The sequence below is a fragment of the Nycticebus coucang genome, chromosome 4 (assembly GCF_027406575.1).
Source record: "Nycticebus coucang isolate mNycCou1 chromosome 4, mNycCou1.pri, whole genome shotgun sequence".
Taxonomy (NCBI): Eukaryota; Metazoa; Chordata; class Mammalia; order Primates; family Lorisidae; genus Nycticebus; species Nycticebus coucang.
Window position 1 is genome coordinate 14,006,294 of NC_069783.1, and position 17,443 is coordinate 14,023,736.

General features: G+C 37.1%; 1 protein-coding gene across 1 annotated transcript in view; it reads left to right on the forward strand.

The window, feature by feature from the left end:
• The window catches only part of DDX1 (DEAD-box helicase 1), a 35,338-nt gene that overhangs the window by 4,555 nt on the left and 13,340 nt on the right, over positions 1-17,443 (forward strand). The window contains exons 5-14 of the mRNA XM_053590219.1: positions 930-1,026; positions 1,954-2,001; positions 4,292-4,375; positions 4,594-4,677; positions 5,245-5,321; positions 6,603-6,675; positions 8,195-8,271; positions 8,395-8,509; positions 9,210-9,348; positions 15,276-15,336. Of these exons, the coding sequence (XP_053446194.1) occupies positions 930-1,026; positions 1,954-2,001; positions 4,292-4,375; positions 4,594-4,677; positions 5,245-5,321; positions 6,603-6,675; positions 8,195-8,271; positions 8,395-8,509; positions 9,210-9,348; positions 15,276-15,336 (855 nt within the window). The remainder of the gene's footprint in view (positions 1-929; positions 1,027-1,953; positions 2,002-4,291; positions 4,376-4,593; positions 4,678-5,244; positions 5,322-6,602; positions 6,676-8,194; positions 8,272-8,394; positions 8,510-9,209; positions 9,349-15,275; positions 15,337-17,443) is intronic.

The window sequence follows — 17,443 nt, forward strand, 5'->3', positions numbered from 1 at the left end:
GTAAGTAATAAATTGAAAGCTTACTTTATAAGAGTTATATTTTGAAATAGCTTGAAACAGTAGCTTTTACTTTGAAATATTTAATGAAACAATCACCTCCAAAATAGAAGGAATTGCTTGGTTGCCACTGAAGTGATATTTTATTGCTAGCTAATTGTGAAGATGTACAAAACAGCATGGCTTTAAGAATGTACTTTTAATCTGGTCTTGGAGAAAGAGTCATAGTGTCTTTAGTGTTTATACTAACTTTAGAATTTTATTTTATTGTATTTTATATTTAATTTTAATTTTTTTTTTTTTTTTTTTTTTTTTTGAGATAGAGTATCACTCAGTCTCCTTGGGGTTGAGTGCCACGGTGTCATAGCTTACAGCAACCTCAAACTCTTGGGCTCAAGCAATCCTCTTGCCTCAGCCTCCCAAATAGCTGTGGCGCCCACTACAACATCCAACTATTTTTAGAGACAGAGGCCTTGCTTGCTCTTACTCAGGCTGGTCTCAAACTCCTGAGCTCAAGCAATCCACTCACTTTGCCTCCCAGAGTGATAGGATTATAGGCATGAGCCACCACACCTGGCTTCACAACTTCTGAATTTTAAAGCAATGGTTCTTTAATAACAAGGAGGTTGCAGGTAAAAGTTTATCTCCTATTGGCCTAGAATGGAGAAATAGTTTGTCAGACTGGATATTTTTTCTCTTTAGTTTCCTTCTGCAGATCTGTGTTGTCTTTGGGCTGTCAGATGGCTCTTAACTTCTTTTATTTGATCAGTTCTATTATCTTACTGGTGTTTCGAGCTTGGGCAGATGAAATTGGAACAGCAATATGGAATATGTGCATGTTAGTTGTGTGTGTATACCTTTTGTCATTTATATTACTAAACTCAATAATGTCTGAATATTCATATAGAGAAAGAACTTTTGGTTTTTGATAGGCTTTCAGTATTCCAGTTATCCAGATCGTTTATGAAACACTGAAAGATCAACAGGAAGGCAAAAAAGGAAAAACAACAATTAAAACCGGTGCTTCAGGTAATTTTTATAAGTTGATGCTTTTGTGTAAGTCAATGATTGTCATCACTGGCCTTTAGGATTGTGAGGTTTTGGTATATATTTTTATTCCCAGTCTCTGGGGGATGGTATTGCAATTTGGAGCCATAGAAATCAGAATGTTAAATAATTATTTAGAGCCTAAACAGTGAAAGATTGTCCTCCTTATAAAATACTAAGAGTACTTTTTTTAAGAAGATGTTTTTGTTTTAGAAATTACGTTAAGTTATTTTAGTGTTTTTATTACACTGACTACTTTTTATGCCTTGGTACATTTTATAAAAGTATTAAGGAAAGATTTTACAAATGATTTATGGAGTTAGGGACCAGGCCACACAGCAAGAGGCGAGCTGCTTGGGTGAGCGAGCACACCAGCTTCATCTGTATTACAGCTGTTCCCCGTTGCTTGCATCACCACCTGAGTTCTGCCTCCCGTCAGACTGGCCCTAGCTACAGGAACAGGAACCCTACTGTAAACTGTGCTAGGAATCTAGGTTGCCCACTCCTTTTGCGAATCTAATGCCTGATGTTCTGAGGTAGAGATGTAATATACTTGAATCATCCTGAAACATCCCTCCATACTCTCCTCTTTGTGTAAAAATTGTCTTCCAGTCCTTGATAATAAGGTTTGGGACTGCTAACTGAGTTATTAGGACAAAGATCACTGTCTTCTAGTACTAAAGCAAGTGATGAGCGAAGGTAAGGTTTTAGTTTCAGATAGGCCGGTGGTTATTTGACATGTTTTGATTTTCAGTTTCATTTTGTTTTTAATAATAGCAGCAAATGTTAAATAATGTACGTAACTATACTGAATCTATAGAAATTAAGGTATGTAAAGTATTTGCTTTGTTATTGAGCATCTTTAATTTCATATGTTTGTGAATAACTGTTCTTATTTAATTTGTTTAGTACTCAACAAATGGCAGATGAACCCATATGATAGAGGATCTGCTTTTGGTAAGTGGATAGATTTTACTAATTCAGAAACTTTTTGTATAATGATACACCAAGAAAATTCTGAAAAAGTATAGTTATTGAAGATTTCATTTTTCAGAAGTTAGAGTATTGTCACTATAATTAAATGGTGTAGTACTGACATAGGAATAGACAGTGCAATATAATAGAAATAAATCCTAGTATACATGAGAAGTTAATATGCAGGGAAAAGTAGTATTTCATTTCAGTGGGGGGAAAAAAGGATGATTTATTCAGTTAATCCTTTACAACATTGCCGCACACAACTATCAGCTTTCTCATTATAATCTGTGCTATATATATTTTTTTTCTTTTTTATTTTTTTGAGACAGAATCTCAAGCTGTCACCCTGGGTAGAGTGTTACGGCGTCACAGGTCACAGCAACCTCAAACTTTTGGGCTTAAGCGATTCTCTTGTCTCAGCCTCCCAAGAACTGGGACTATAGGTGCCAGCCACAATGCCCGGCTATTTTTTGGTTGTAGTTGTCATTGTCATTTGGCATGCCCGGGCTGGATTTGAACACGCCAGCTCCAGTGTATGTGGCTGGTGCCCTAGCTGGTGAGCTATAGGCGCTGAGCCTGTGCTTTATAATTTTTAAGTTTTTTCCAAACTAGGGTAAACACAGCAAACTTGTTTGAAGCTTTTAATTTTAGGGAACCAGGATGGGCTACCCTTGGTCCACCCTGCCTTTGGTAGTGCTGTATTTAAACCTTTGCTTTAACCCCATTAATGTGTATTTTATTCATTCATTTCTTAATAACCATTTAAAGATGTCCAGCCTGCTGGGACAAGTCATGTGACTCTTCCCTTTTTTCTCTTAGTTTCACTTCATCAGTGTTTTCTTTATCCCTCTCTCCCTCCTATTTCAGGTTAACATGAGGGTCTAAACAACTAGGTTACAATATTTGCATTTGTTAGGTATAGTCCTACCTTCAGCTAATGGCCGAAGCTCAGACTGACTGAAATCTGAGCTTCATCTAGCTATCATCAGGATCTGATCCAACACTCTCTTTTACTTTTATTTCAGCTAGCATAGATAACAGTCACTGTGAGGGATTACACATTTTACTTTTTCTTATTAGTTTGCCTTTTCTTAGGCATCCCGTGAACCAGCTCCCCAGTAGTTGGATCCACCTCTGAATTACGTCAGTCACTTTTACCTTTATTAAGTGAGTGCAGCCAGCTGCAGCTTCATACCGTGGGTCACCAGGTGGCCACCCAGGATTTCCTTGGGTTCAGTTAATTTACTAGAGTGGCTCACAGAACTCAGGGAAATGCTTATTTACATTTACTACTACAGAAGATACAGATGAGGAAATGTATAGGACCAGGTGTGAGAAGGGGTAGGAAGCTTCCGTGCCCTCCTTGGGTGTGCAACCCCTTAGGAATTTTCATGTGCTCAGCTGTTTGGAAACTCCTCAAGAACTTTTTTTAGAAAGTTCAGTTTTATTTAATTCAACACCCATCTGAGTAAGAATTTATACTTTGGATAATTTCTGAAAAATGAAGAAGTGTGAGGTTGCTCTTTTAAGTTTGTTCTACATTGGAGTGCTGAATATGAGTAGCAAACATGAACCAGGATAATGTTACAATTTCTAATATAGACAGAAGCTGAATCTTTTTAAATTCAATAAGTATCCACCATGTGGATATCACTGTGACTGACTGTGACGTATAATACAGAACCACATCTTTTAGAGTCCTGGCATTGGCAAATAGCATTTATTTATTTGTGCATTTTTCCTACTTTCCCTTTATGGTTTCTTCTTTTGACTGGGGAACCAGCCAGGGACAAATTCATTACTTTTAGTATAGTCACTCAAGCTCTAATTTAAGTGTTAATGAGGGCAACGAATATTGATGACTAGGTGCTATATTATGAGTACTGTTTTTTTTTTTAAGGCTCTCTAGAGAATAGTTGTCTAAATACATTTGTGTTGTTGATGTTGCTACCGTGAGTGTAAGTCAGGTTAGGGGTTGTGTTGATTCCATTCTGGATGTGTTGCTATAAAATCTTGTCCTAGTTAACAGATAAAATGTGGAAATATGGAATAATAGCCTTTAACATGGCCAGATGGGATGAATATAGGCAATTATTCTTGAACAAATACTGCTATCACCTGGAATCAACAAGTCTCAGTCTCTCGAATGTTGGAACAAGTGAAGGAATTATCATATTAGTAAAACTGAATGATACTTAACATTTTTTTCTGAATGTATGATTTATAAAACCTATACTGACATGTTTTTCTGATTCTTTCTCAAATCCAGCAATTGGATCAGATGGCCTTTGTTGTCAAAGCAGAGAAGTAAAGGAATGGCATGGGTGTAGAGCTACTAAAGGATTAATGAAAGGTATTTGAACAACGTTTGCCCTTGTACAAACTTTTGAGACAAGGTATCAGTACATGAGCTTTCTTTGAATAGCTTTAAATCAAGGATCTGGAAAGAATCTTGATTATGGTACAAAAAGACCTACAATTCTTTGTTTGGTACATACCAGATGAAGCTACATGGCAATTGAATCATATGTGTGTGATTTATATAAATCTCTAAGTACTTAACCCTTACAGGGAAATATTACTATGAAGTATCCTGTCATGACCAAGGATTATGCAGAGTTGGCTGGTCTACTATGCAGGCCTCCTTAGACCTAGGTAAGTGTTTCTAAAATAACTGAATTGATTGATTTATATTTGTGGATTAATGCTTTATTATTTTGAGAAACAATAATAATAAATTAGCCATAAAAAGTTTATATTTTAGAGATATGGAAGTAATATTTATCATAACCCATGATGTTCCAAAAAAAGATTTGAAGTAACTTACAAAAAGTACATATATTATAACAGTGTATGAAATCAGGGTGAATAAGGGTAAAGATCTGAATGGCGTCAAGGTAAAGTCAGTGTGCGTGAGTATGTACCACATAGTACTGCACAGATACTTCAAGTTATAAATTCACATCTGAATTTCTTCATGGCCAAAGCAAAGAGGGATGCAGTTATCACCTGTGTCGATTGTGTCACATAACTTTGGCTAAAAGTAGCTTAAAACTGCATTTCTTTGCAGGAGTCAGAAACTTCAGGCAGGTTTTTCCTGTGGTCTTTTGAAATGAAAATATTATAATGGCATATGAATAAAATTGCTTCTTTTACTAGGGCTTTTAATTGTATGTATTCTCTTACCACATAAGTAAAATCCTTTTAAAATCTTAAATCTAGGTACTGACAAGTTTGGATTTGGCTTTGGTGGAACAGGAAAGAAATCTCATAATAAACAATTTGATAATTACGGAGAGGTAAGCTATTATGCTATTGACTTAAACATAGCGTTAGTAAGTTTTCTTGCATACTTGATCACTCATGACGTATGAGGGTATACAAAAGATTCTCAAGGTCAAGTGGATTTTCTGTATATTTTCCACCTAAAGCTTAGATTTGGACTATAGTAAATATTACAAAACTAGATAAATATGTAATAGTTACAGTTTTTCTTTCATGGTATTTATTAGCCCTTCAAAAATATACAGGGTGGCTATAAAATTTGTGTGCAATTTAAAATTGCATCATGTATTGCATTGTCTTTTCTTATCCCATTTTTATTTTGGCTTTAATACACATGTAATTCTTAATGTTGATAATGGAAAATTTAAATGACCATCAGAGCTGTCATTATACAAGGCCTGACAACTTCTCCAGCGTGCCACCGTGCACTTGCACTGGCAGCACTGTACGAACAGCTGGGTAAGCTCTCGTAACTTTGGTGTATCAGTGTCTCACAGCTGTGTGCATGTTGACATGTGGCAGTGTCTTGCCGCATGGTGTTTATTATTATTCTTTCGTGTTTTTGTGTGTTGTACAATGACAGCTCTGATGGTTATTCCAGAAAGAGTTCCAAAATTGCTTTGAAGGATGAACTAGGCATTGGCATCAAGGGAAATACTTCTAAGGTGACTATATGCTTTATTAGTTTGAGAAACAATAATAATAATAAATAAGCCATAAAAAATTTATATTTTAGAGACATGGAAGTAATATTTATCATAACCCATGTTGTTCCAAGAAATTTGAAGTAACTTACAAAAAGTACATATATTATAACAGTGTATTGTAGTGGTATTCAGCAATGAAGTATGCAGCACTTTTCTGGGATGAACTTGTGAACTTAATTATCAGATCTCATTTTTATCATCTGCGTTAGCACTTCAAGGAATTATTTTAAAACTTAATATACTTTTTGGGCGGCGCCTGTGGCTCAGTCGGTAAGGTGCCGGCCCCATATGCCGAGGGTGGCGGGTTCAAACCCGGCCCCGGCCGAACTGCAACAAAAAAAAAAATAGCCGGGCGTTGTAGCGGGCGCCTGTAGTCCCAGCTGCTCGGGAGGCTGAGGCAAGAGAATCGCTTAAGCCCAGGAGCTGGAGGTTGCTGTGAGCTGTGTGAGGCCACGGCACTCTACTGAGGGCCATAAAGTGAGACTCTGTCTCTACAAAAAAAAAAAAACTTAATATACTTTTTTATGTAGCTAACTTCATTAAAGATTTTGCTGTCTATTAATAGTTCTTGACTTTTTGGTTTTCTAGGAATTCACTATGCATGATACCATTGGATGTTACCTAGATACAGATAAAGGGCATGTCAAGTTTTCCAAAAACGGTAAGGTCTACACAAATCTTATTAGCAAAAAGATACATGACATTTTGTAATTGTGATTTTTCCCTTCATTTTCTTCAAGCTTCTGTCCCTACTTCCCCGACTTTGTTTGAACAAATATTTATTGAGCATTTTCTATGTGTGAGGTATCTTTATAAGTATTGGAGACACAGCAGAAAATGGACTAGACAAATGTGTTTACTTCTGTGGAGCTTACACACTGGTGGAGACAGCCAGGCATATACTCTCAGGTAGTAATAAATGCCACGGAGGAGAGTCCATAGCATGGGAAAGGAAAGGGGAGTCATAGCAGTCTGGGGGTGTGTGCTCTTCCAAGGGTGGTCAGAAAGGCTCTGCTGATGAGATGATATTTGAGTAGAAATCTGAGTGAGTTGGGTGGTGGCCCATGAAGATACCTTAAAGGAACATTTCAGGTAGAGGGAACAGTAAATGTGGAGGCCCCGAGATGGAAGTGTGCTCGAAGTATTTGAGTAACAGTGAGGAGGCCACTGGGTCTGGAGTGCACTGAACACAGAGGAGGGGACTGGAATGTTAAATCAGTGAGATGGTGAGGCCAGGCCCTGTAGAGCTGTGTGGGCCTTGATACAAACTTTGGTTTTATTTTGAGTGGATGGGAAGCCATTAGGGCTTTGAGCAGAGGAGCAGCATCATCTCTTCAGTTCAGTGGTTCTCAACCTTCTTAATGCTGTGGCCATTTAATACAGTTCACCCATAGATTGAGAACTGCTGCTTTAGTTGAATACTTCGTTCTGGCTGCCGCCGTGCTGAAAACAAATGGGGTGGGAGGAGTGAGATTGCCTAAGCAATGAGGATAAAGAAAAGATTTGAGGCCTGGGTGCCTGTGGGTGGGGGTCAGCAAATTGAGAGAATCCAGCAGAGGACAATGAGGAGGAAGGCCAGGAGGAGGAGAACCAAGAGGGCACGGTGTCCTGCAGTCCAGATCAGAAAATGTTTCAGGGACCAGGAGCAGTCACTGTGTCCAATGCTAAAGGTGAGTCATGAAATTAACTGGTGGATTTGGCAAGTAGAGAGCATTAATGAGCCAGATAGACCACTGTTTTGGTGGAGCAAGGAGATGGGTGAGGGCAGCTTGATGGGGAGCCAGTTCATTAGAGAATGGGGTGAAAGAAATAGACACAGTAAAAATGGAAATCAGGAAGTTTTACTAGAAAAAGGAGAAGAAAAATGGAACATAATAGAGGGAAAGATGGGTTCAAGAGAAGTTTACTTCTGTTTTGATGTGGGAGTGTTTGTATGCTATGGAACGTCTAATGGAAGTGATCTTATAGACAAGGAAGAATGAAGACTGTAGAAGGGGAGGGGGACAGTTTTAAGAGTTAAGGAAAAACGCGAAGAGACTGGCTTTTTAAGCAGCATAGTCTGTCATGTCAGATGAGAAGCATGAATACATATAGGTTAGTTAGTAGATTTGACAGTGAGAGCATGCGAAAATTCTTTGCTTATTGTTTCAATTCTCTTTCTCTCTGTTTTCTTTTCTTAGGAAAAGACCTCGGTCTGGCGTTTGAAGTACCGGCACATATAAAAAATCAAGCCCTCTTTCCTGCTTGTGTTTTGAAGGTAATTTAGAATCTAGTTAAACAAATTTTGCTGTGATTATAAGCTGCTTGATCTTTGTTATTTTGTATTTGACGGTTTCTTATTAAGGTAAAAATTTTAATTTTCTTCTTTATTCAATGCTAGAATGCTGAACTAAAATTTAACTTCGGGGAAGAAGAATTCAAGTTTCCACCAAAAGATGGTTTTGTTGCTCTCTCCAAGGCACCTGATAGTTACACTGTCAAATCACAGCACACAGGTATTATACCTGAGAGGGTAAAAATTTCTAGAATGGTGAAAAAAAATTGGTGCAAACTCTAGTAAGTTAAGGCTTCTCATAGTGGATTATATATATTTCCCCTGATGTTTGGTCAAAACCTGATTCATAAACTAAGTATATAGTTTGAGTTTAGGCATTTGGGGGTTCCAGTCATGATGATGATGATATCTAATATTTATAGAATGTGTGGTGGTTAAGTGCTAAGGCACCACATTAACATGGAGTATGTAATGTTTACAACAACCATATAATTTTCTTATTTTACAAAAAACCTGAAGAATAGGGACTTAAACTAACTTGCCTAAGGTCATAGAGCAAATAAGTGGTAGAACTGAATTCAGATCCAAGTAGTCTGACTCAATACTTAGGTGCTTATTCATTGTACTGCCTAATAGATTTCAATTATTTAAAGTACAAACCATGCGATAGCTTGTTCACCAACTTTATCACAAGTTGGTCATTTTTATAGACTTATCAATTATTTTACAATTATTACAAGTAGATTTAATTAGAGGGCTTGGTTCATTTAGAAATCTTGGCTTTGTTTTATTATGTTTGTTTCTTATACTTTTTGACAGTTACTTTAAATTTTTGATATTTGTCCTCATATTTTATAAATAATGAAATAGTATTTTGAGGTGTGATTTGCATATATTCTAATTATTTTTATTCCTCTAAGGTAATGCACAGGTAACACAAACAAAGTTTCTCCCCAATGCTCCAAAAGCTCTCATTGTTGAACCATCCCGGGAGTTAGCTGAACAAACTTTGAATAACATCAAGCAGTTTAAGAAATATATTGATAATCCTAAATTAAGGTAAATCTTCCTTTTGTGCTCAAATGCCTGTTGTTTTTTTGTTTTGGAAGAAGAGTAATGTAGAAAAAAACAAGGTAGAAAAGTATGTAAATATATAACTTTGATATAACAATTTATATATAAAACTTCTGTTTGGTAAGTGGTAAGGTTTTCTTTTTTTATCAAGTTGAAATTTTTCCTGTGTTTCTTAGAGTCCTGGTAGGTCAAACAGTAATAGCAAAAATTTATTCTTTTAAAGGAAGCATTTTATTCAATGGTAGATTCATTTCATCACTTCATTGGCATAGAAAAGGCATCCCTCTTTTTTCTAGCATGTTGGTAAACTCGGCCAAGTTGATTCTAGGTTACCCCCCTGCTGTGGCTTTCTTACATTGGGGCATTCAGCCTAGTCACTATCTAGCTATCTGCCTTTGGAGGGAGACCATAAGTTAAGTGATCTTATGGAGCTTCTTGCTCAGTAGCAATCCTTTTTAATTTGACAAAAGCTATGCCATAATAACATAATAGCAAAATTGACACTTGATTTTTGTTAATTTTGCTTTTATTTACTTTATTTATTGAAATATAATTCCCACATCATAAAACTCACCAAATGGAAGAAAGCCACCACTGTCGTGATTGTATTTATCTCTGGGATTATAATCAAAACTAAAAACATCTTGTACATTTTAAAGGGTGAATTGTACGATATGTAAATTATATTTGAGTAAAATTGATTACAACATTTTCTTCTGTAAGTTTCAAAGTTCTTAAGACAGCCAGATAACTTTTAGTTAGGAGTTTCTACCAAGTACCTTCCTTTATTAATTTTATTGTCATTTAAAAAATACTGGAAAATACAGAAAAAGTGGGTGACATGTTAACACTGAGTTTTATGAGTCTGTGACTCATTACAAATTGGCTTGATGGTTGCCTACCTTCATCTTAAGTCAATTTAGATAGTAAACTAAACAGAGCTTTCTTATCTGTGAATGCCCATTATCTTTGCGCATTTCCTAACCACCTACCACCCTAGGGACATTATGTTTCTCAAATATATTAACCAAAACAATTTGAGAACATTTTTTTTTTTTTTTTTTTGTAGATACAGAGTCTCACTTTATGGCCCTCGGTAGAGTGCCGTGGCCTCACACAGCTCACAGCAACCTCCAACTCCTGGGCTTAAGCCATTCTCTTGCCTCAGCCTCCCAAGTAGCTGGGACCACAGGCGCCCGCCACAACGCCCAGCTATTTTTTGGTTGCAGTTTGGCCGGGGCCGGGCCTGAATCTGCCACCCTCTGTATATGGGGCCGGCGCCTCACGGACTGAGCCACAGGCGCCGCCCAATTTGAGAACATTTTTATCACCTCGAAACACTATACCCATAAGCAGTCCTATTTTCCCCTAAGCTTCTCATCCATGGGCAAACACTAATTTATTTTCTGTTTTTATGAATTTGCCTATACTAGACATTTTATATAAATGGAATCATAAATATGTGGTCTGTTGTGAACCTGTTTTCCAGGTTCATCCATGTTCCAATTTATATTAGAGCTTCATTCCTTTTTTATTGCCAAAATGTATTCTGTTACATAGACATTTGGTTTATCCTTTAATCAGTTGATGGACATTTGAATTGCTCATCACTGCTGAGTTTTTGGTTGCTATGCTATGACTGTTGTGTATAAGTTTGTGTATAGATATATATTTTCATTTTCCCTGGATGTATACTTAGGAATAAAATGGCTGCATGTTTTAGGCGGTGCCTGTGGCTCAAGGAGTAGGGCCCTGGTCCCATATGCCGTAGGTGGCGGGTTCAGACCCAGCCCCGGCCAAAAACCACAAAAAAAAAACAAACAAAAAAATGGTTGCATGTTTTAAAATTTTCAGGAACTACCAAACTGTTTTCCAAAGTGACTGAACCATTTTACATTCCTATGTATGAGAGTTCTAATTTCCTCTCATCCTCACCAGTACTTACTTGTCATTGTTGAGTATAGACATCCTGGTGTGTAAAGTGCTATCTTTCTTTGGTTTTGATTTGCTTTTCCTTAATGGTTAATAAGGTTGAACTTCATTTCATGTGTTTTTTGGCCATATGTATATCTTCTTTGGAGAAATGTTTATTTAGATCTTTTGCCCATTTTTCAATTGGGTTATTTGTCTTTTTATTAGTAAGTTTATTTTTTAATTTATTTTTATTGTTAAATTGTAGCTGTGTACATTAGTGCAATCAGGGGGTACAATGTGCTGGTTTCATACACAATCTGAAATATTCTCATCAAACTGTTCAACGTAGCCTTCATGGCATTTTCTTAGTTATTGTATGTAGGTGTTTGTATTCTGCATTTAGTAAGTTTCACCTGTACCCATTCTAAGATGCACTGTAGGTGTGCCCCCCCCCCCCCGATTACCCTCCCTCTACCATAACCTCTCCTCTCCCTTACCCTTCCTTGGCCCTTTCCCCATAGTTTTGTCCTATAGTTGGGTTATAGCCTTCACGTGAAAGCCATGATTTAGCTTCATAGTAGAGCTGAGTACATTGGATACCCTTTCTTCCATTCCTGAGATACTTTGCTAAGAAGAATATGTTCCAGCTCCATCCATGTAAACATGAAAGAAGTCAAGTCTCCATCTTTTTTTAAGGCTGCATAATATTCCATGGTATACATGTCCCACAATTTGCTAGTCCATTTGTGTGTCGATGGGCACTTGGGCTTCTTCCATGACTTAGCAATTATGAATTGGGCTGCAATAAACATTCTGGTACAGATGTCTTTGCTATATTGTGATTTTTGGTCTTCTGGGTATAAACCTAGTAAAGGAATTACAGGATCGAATGGCAGGTCTATTTTTAGGTCTCTTAAGTATTCTTCAAACATCCTTCCAGAAGGAACGTATTAGTGTGCATTCCCACCAGCAGTGTAGAAGTGTGCCCTTTCCTCCACATCCACGCCAACATCTCTGGTTTTGGGATTTTGTTATGTGGGCTACTCTTAACTGGGGTTAGGTGATATCTCAAAGTAGTTTTGGTTTGCATTTGGATGCAAAGGATGATGAGCTTTTTCTCATGTGCTTGTAGATTGTGCGTCTGTCTTCTTTAGAGAAGTTTCTCTTCAAGTCCCTTGCCCACCCTGTGATGGGGTCACGTGTTCTTTTCTTGCTAATACGTTTGAGTTCTTTGTGGATTCTGGTTATTAGACCTTTATCGGAGGTATAACCTGCAAATATTTTCTCCCATTCTGAGGGCTGTCTGTTTGCTTTACTTACTATGTTCTTGGCTGTGCAGAAGCTTTTTAGTTTGATCAGTTCCCAGTAGTGTATTTTTGATACTGCTTCAATTGCCTGGGGAGTCCTCCTCATAAAATATTCACCCAGGCCGATTCCTTCAAGAGTTTTCCCTGCACTTTCTTCAGGTATTTTTATAGTTTCATGTCTTAAGTTTAAATCTTTTATCCAGTGAGAGTGTATCTTAGTTAATGGTGAAAGGTGTGGGTCCAGTTTCAATCTTCTACAGGTTGCCAGCCAGTTTACCCAGCACCATTTGTTAAATAGGGAATCTTTTCCTCACTGAATGTTTTTAATTGGCTTGTCAAAGATCAAATAACGGTAAGCAGCTGGATTCATCTCTTGGTTCTTTATTCTACTCCAGACATCTAATTCTCTGTTTTTGTGCCAGTACCATGCTTTATTCTACTCCAGACATCTAATTCTCTGTTTTTGTGCCAGTACCACTATCGATTTATAGTACAGTCTCAGGTCTGGTAGCGTGATTCCTCCTGCTTTGTTTTTATTGTTGAGTAATGTTTTGGCTATTCGAGGTTTTTTCTGATTCCATATGAAAGGAAATATTATTTTTTCAAGATCTTTAAAATATGACAATGGAACTTTAATAGGAATTGCTTTAAAATTATATATTGCTTTGGGTAGTATAGACATTTTGACAATGTTGATTCTTCCCAGACATGAGCATGATATGTTTTTCCATTTGTTAACATCTTCAGCTATTTCTTAAAGTTTCATAGTTCTCTTTATAGAGATCTTTCACGTCCTTGTTAGGTATACTCCCAAATATTTCATCTTCTTTGGCACTACTGTGAAAGGAATAGAGTCCTTGACTGTTTTTTCAGCTTGGTTATTGTTGGTATATATAAAGGCTACAGATTTATGGGTGTTGATTTCGTAGCCTGAGACATTGCTGTATTCCTTGATCACTTCTAAAAGTTTTGTAGTAGAATCCCTAGTGTTTTCCAGATATATGATCATATCATCTGCGAAAGTGAAAGTTTGATCTCTTGACCCTATATGGATACCCTTGATCGCCTTTTCTTCCCTAATTGCAATGGCTAAAACTTCCATTACAATGTTAAAGAGCAATGGAGACAATGGGCAACCTTGCCTGGTTCCTGATCTAAGTGGAAATGATTCCAATTTAACTCCATTCAATACGATATTGGCTGTGGGTTTGCTGTAGATGGCCTTTATTAGTTTAAGAAATGTCCCTTCTATACCAATTTTCTTAAGTGTTCTGATCTTTATTAATAAGTTTTAAGGGTTCTTTATATGTGTTGATATATGTTACTCTATATTTTAGATATATGATTTGCAAATATTTTTTCTCATTCAGTGAGTTGTCTTTTTACTTTCTGGATAGTATCCTGTAAAGTACTTTGTTTTGATAAAGTCTAATTTATCTATTTTTTCTTTTGTCGCTGTGTTTTTACTGTTGTAGCTGAGAAAGGCTTTGCCTAACCCAAGATCATGAAAATGTACTCGTGTCGTCTTCTGAGAGTTTCATAGTTTTGTGTTTTACTGTTATGTTTATGATCTGTTTTGATTTAATTTTTATGTATGGTATGAGGAAAGGGTTTAACTTTAGTTTTTTGCATATGCATGTTTATTTGTCCAAGTGCCATTCGTTAAAATGAGAAAAAATTCAAATAGCACAAAAAGTCATTCTATGAAAAGTCAATCTTTCACTCCATTTCTCCAGTTTCTAATTGTCCTTCCTGGAAGCATTCTTCTAAATTGATTTTTATATATACTTTCATAGATATTTTATATACATACAATTATATATGTAAAGAGGTAATTTGAAACTAGGTTTTAGAAATTTTGGATTGTCCTAATTTAGAAGGGTGTGCAGGCTAGGCGTGGTGGTGCATACCTGTATTCCTAGCTCTCTGGGAGACTGAGGCAGGAGGATCACTTGAGGTCAAGAGTTTGAGATCAGCCTCAGCAAAAGCAAGACCCTATTTCTGCTAAAAATAGAAAAATTAGCTGGGCATTGTAGCTGGTGCCTGTAGTCCCAGCTGCTCAGGAGGCTGAGGCAGGAAGATTACTTGAGCCTAGGAGTTTGAGGTTGCTGTGAGCTAATCTGAGGCCATGGCACTTTCTCTCTCTCAAAAAAAAAAAAAGTGGGGTGGGGACTGCGGCACCTGTGGCTCAGTGGGTAAGGTGCCGGCCCCATATACTGAGGGTGGCAGATTCAAACCTGCCCCGGCAAAACTGCAACAACAACAAAAAAAAATAGCTGGGTGTTGTGGTGGGTGCCTATAGTCCCAGCTGTTTGGGAGGCTGAAGCAAGAGAATCACCTAAGCCCAAGAGCTGGAGGTTGCTGTGAGTTATGATGCCATGGCACTCTACTGAGGGCAATAAACTAAGACTGTCTCTAAAAAAAAAGTGGGTATGTAGATGAAGATTTAAAAGATTTTTCATGTTCTTTTGCATTCTCTTTGATTACTTTACCACACTTAGCATTGGATATGGCTATTGGGATCACAGTGCTTTGTTTCCAACCTTCTCCAGACTTACTTTATTATAGATTTTTTTCAGTTATATTCCATCTTAATTTTCACCTAAAAGGAATGGATACAGATGAAACAATGTAAATCAGACTTTAACCTTTTTTCTACATTAGTTATTACTGTGATTTTTTTTTCCATAGGGAGCTTCTGATAATTGGAGGTGTTGCAGCACGGGATCAGCTCTCCGTTTTAGAAAATGGGGTAAGTTGTACTTTCAATTTTTAAAAAGTAATGTTATAGGCTGTTGTTTTGGAAATGTACGGTAGGACCTCCATAGTTGGCCCCCTCCCTACATTGACCATCTCCTTAAGTTGACCTAGACATATACTACCTGTCTATACCTAGTTCCTTATGTTGACCACCTTCGTATGTTGACCAGTTTGTTATAGTCCCTTGGGTGGTCAACTTACAGAGGTTCTATTTTTCTGTTTTGTTTCAAGAAAAATCAAATAAGGCTAAAATTCATACAAAGGCATATTTTGTGAAAAAGTGTCTTGAAAGTGTGTCTTTTCCTTCCCCAGTAGTATCCAAACCCCTCATACAAAATTCTAGCATCCATGAATTTTTATTTATTTATTTATTTAGAGACAGAGTCTCATTACGTCACCCTTAGTAGAGCGCTGTGGTGTCACACCTCACAGCAACCTCAAACTCTGGAGCTTAAGCAATTCTCATTCCTCAGCCTCCCGAGTAGCTGGGACAACAGGCACCCGCCACAATGTCCAGCAGTCTTTTTGGTTGCAGCTGTCGTTTAGCAGACCTGGGTTGGGCTCAAACCTGCCAGCCTCAGTGTATGTGGCTGGTGACCTACTCGCTGAGCTACAGGCGCTGAGCCAACATCCATGAATTTTAATAAGAAACTGGAGTTAAGATGAAAAATGGAGGTAAAATAGATTGCAGAGAAATACAGGTTTTTCAGTGACCCTTGGAAAGGATGAATAATTCTGAAAGATAAGTTCAGATATATGAAAGGGGAAGTCTTAAAGATTATTCAGACCTGCCACTATGAAGGACAAAGCTAAGAGTGTATGAATTCCATTATTGGGGAGGAAGTTTGGGAATTCTTAATTGTGTTCACCAATTCTGTGAAGATAGGACTTCATAAACTATTTTGTGGATATGAATTAACTTTCTTATTCCAAGTTTTTATTTCCTTCCCTAAATATTTGATTTTTTAACCCACCTGATACTAAATTATGGTGAGCAATTTTGTCCTCCCTCCAGTTCCATTGGGCTCTTAACAAATTAAATTTTATGCTAAATGGACTTTAAATTTTGGAATGGCATCTAAAGAGCAGGAAGTCATATTACTGTACTTGTTAATACTTTTCTAAGATGAGTAATATGGTTTTGATATGTTTTTATTTAGTGCTGTGGTTTGACTGACCCAACCAAAACTCATGTTGAAATTTAATTGCCAATGTAATGATATTGGGTTTGGAGGTAGATCTCAAGGGCTATGCCTTTATGAATAGATTAATGACATCATTGCAGGAGTGTGTTAGTTATTGTGAGAATTCGGCCCCCTGTTCTTAGCTTTCTCTTGTGCTTGCTCCTGCCCTTCTGCCATGGGATGGCCCTTGGCATCACTTTCTTAAACCCAATCCATTGTTCCCATAAGATATGAAATTTCTCAGTTCATGTTTTCCAGATAAGAAGTTTAGGGAATTAGATCTGCTTTTATCAGTCATATCTCATAATTTGGTACTAACTGAAGCCAATGGCAAAGGTAGTGTTATTTTGTAACATTCTTGGCAAAATTCAGTTCTGTTCTACTTCCTAGAGGATCTAATATGTTCTTTGTCTGCTACTCTTCCCGTCTTAGATTTTCTACTTCTGTTATCTTCTACCTCCCTCTGATTCTTCCTTAGGCCTGTATTGTTTCGTATGCTGGAGTGAGTCAACTTTGGAATGAAAGAGCACAACTATTTTAGTTTCTAAATTTTTTTTTTTTTAAAGTTGCTGTATGATGCAACATGTGAATTTAAGGCCTGATGAAGTATTTAGTGCTACAATACACATAAATATTTCTCTCAGGCTTTTTAAATCTAACTGCCCTTTTTTTCCAATTAAACCTGCGAGGCCTTCTGTTTGTTTTATGCCCACTTTACCTATTTGTGGGTTTTTTTTCCATGCCTATTGACAGAACAGAAGTTTTGAATTGTCTAATTTATTGAATAATTTTATGTATTATCTTATTTGTGCTGACCTGCATGCATGCATATTTGCACTTTAAAAATACCTAACCTTTATTGACTGTTTTTTAGAAATGGGCCAAGCATTATGCTCCAAGCATAATATTGCCTTA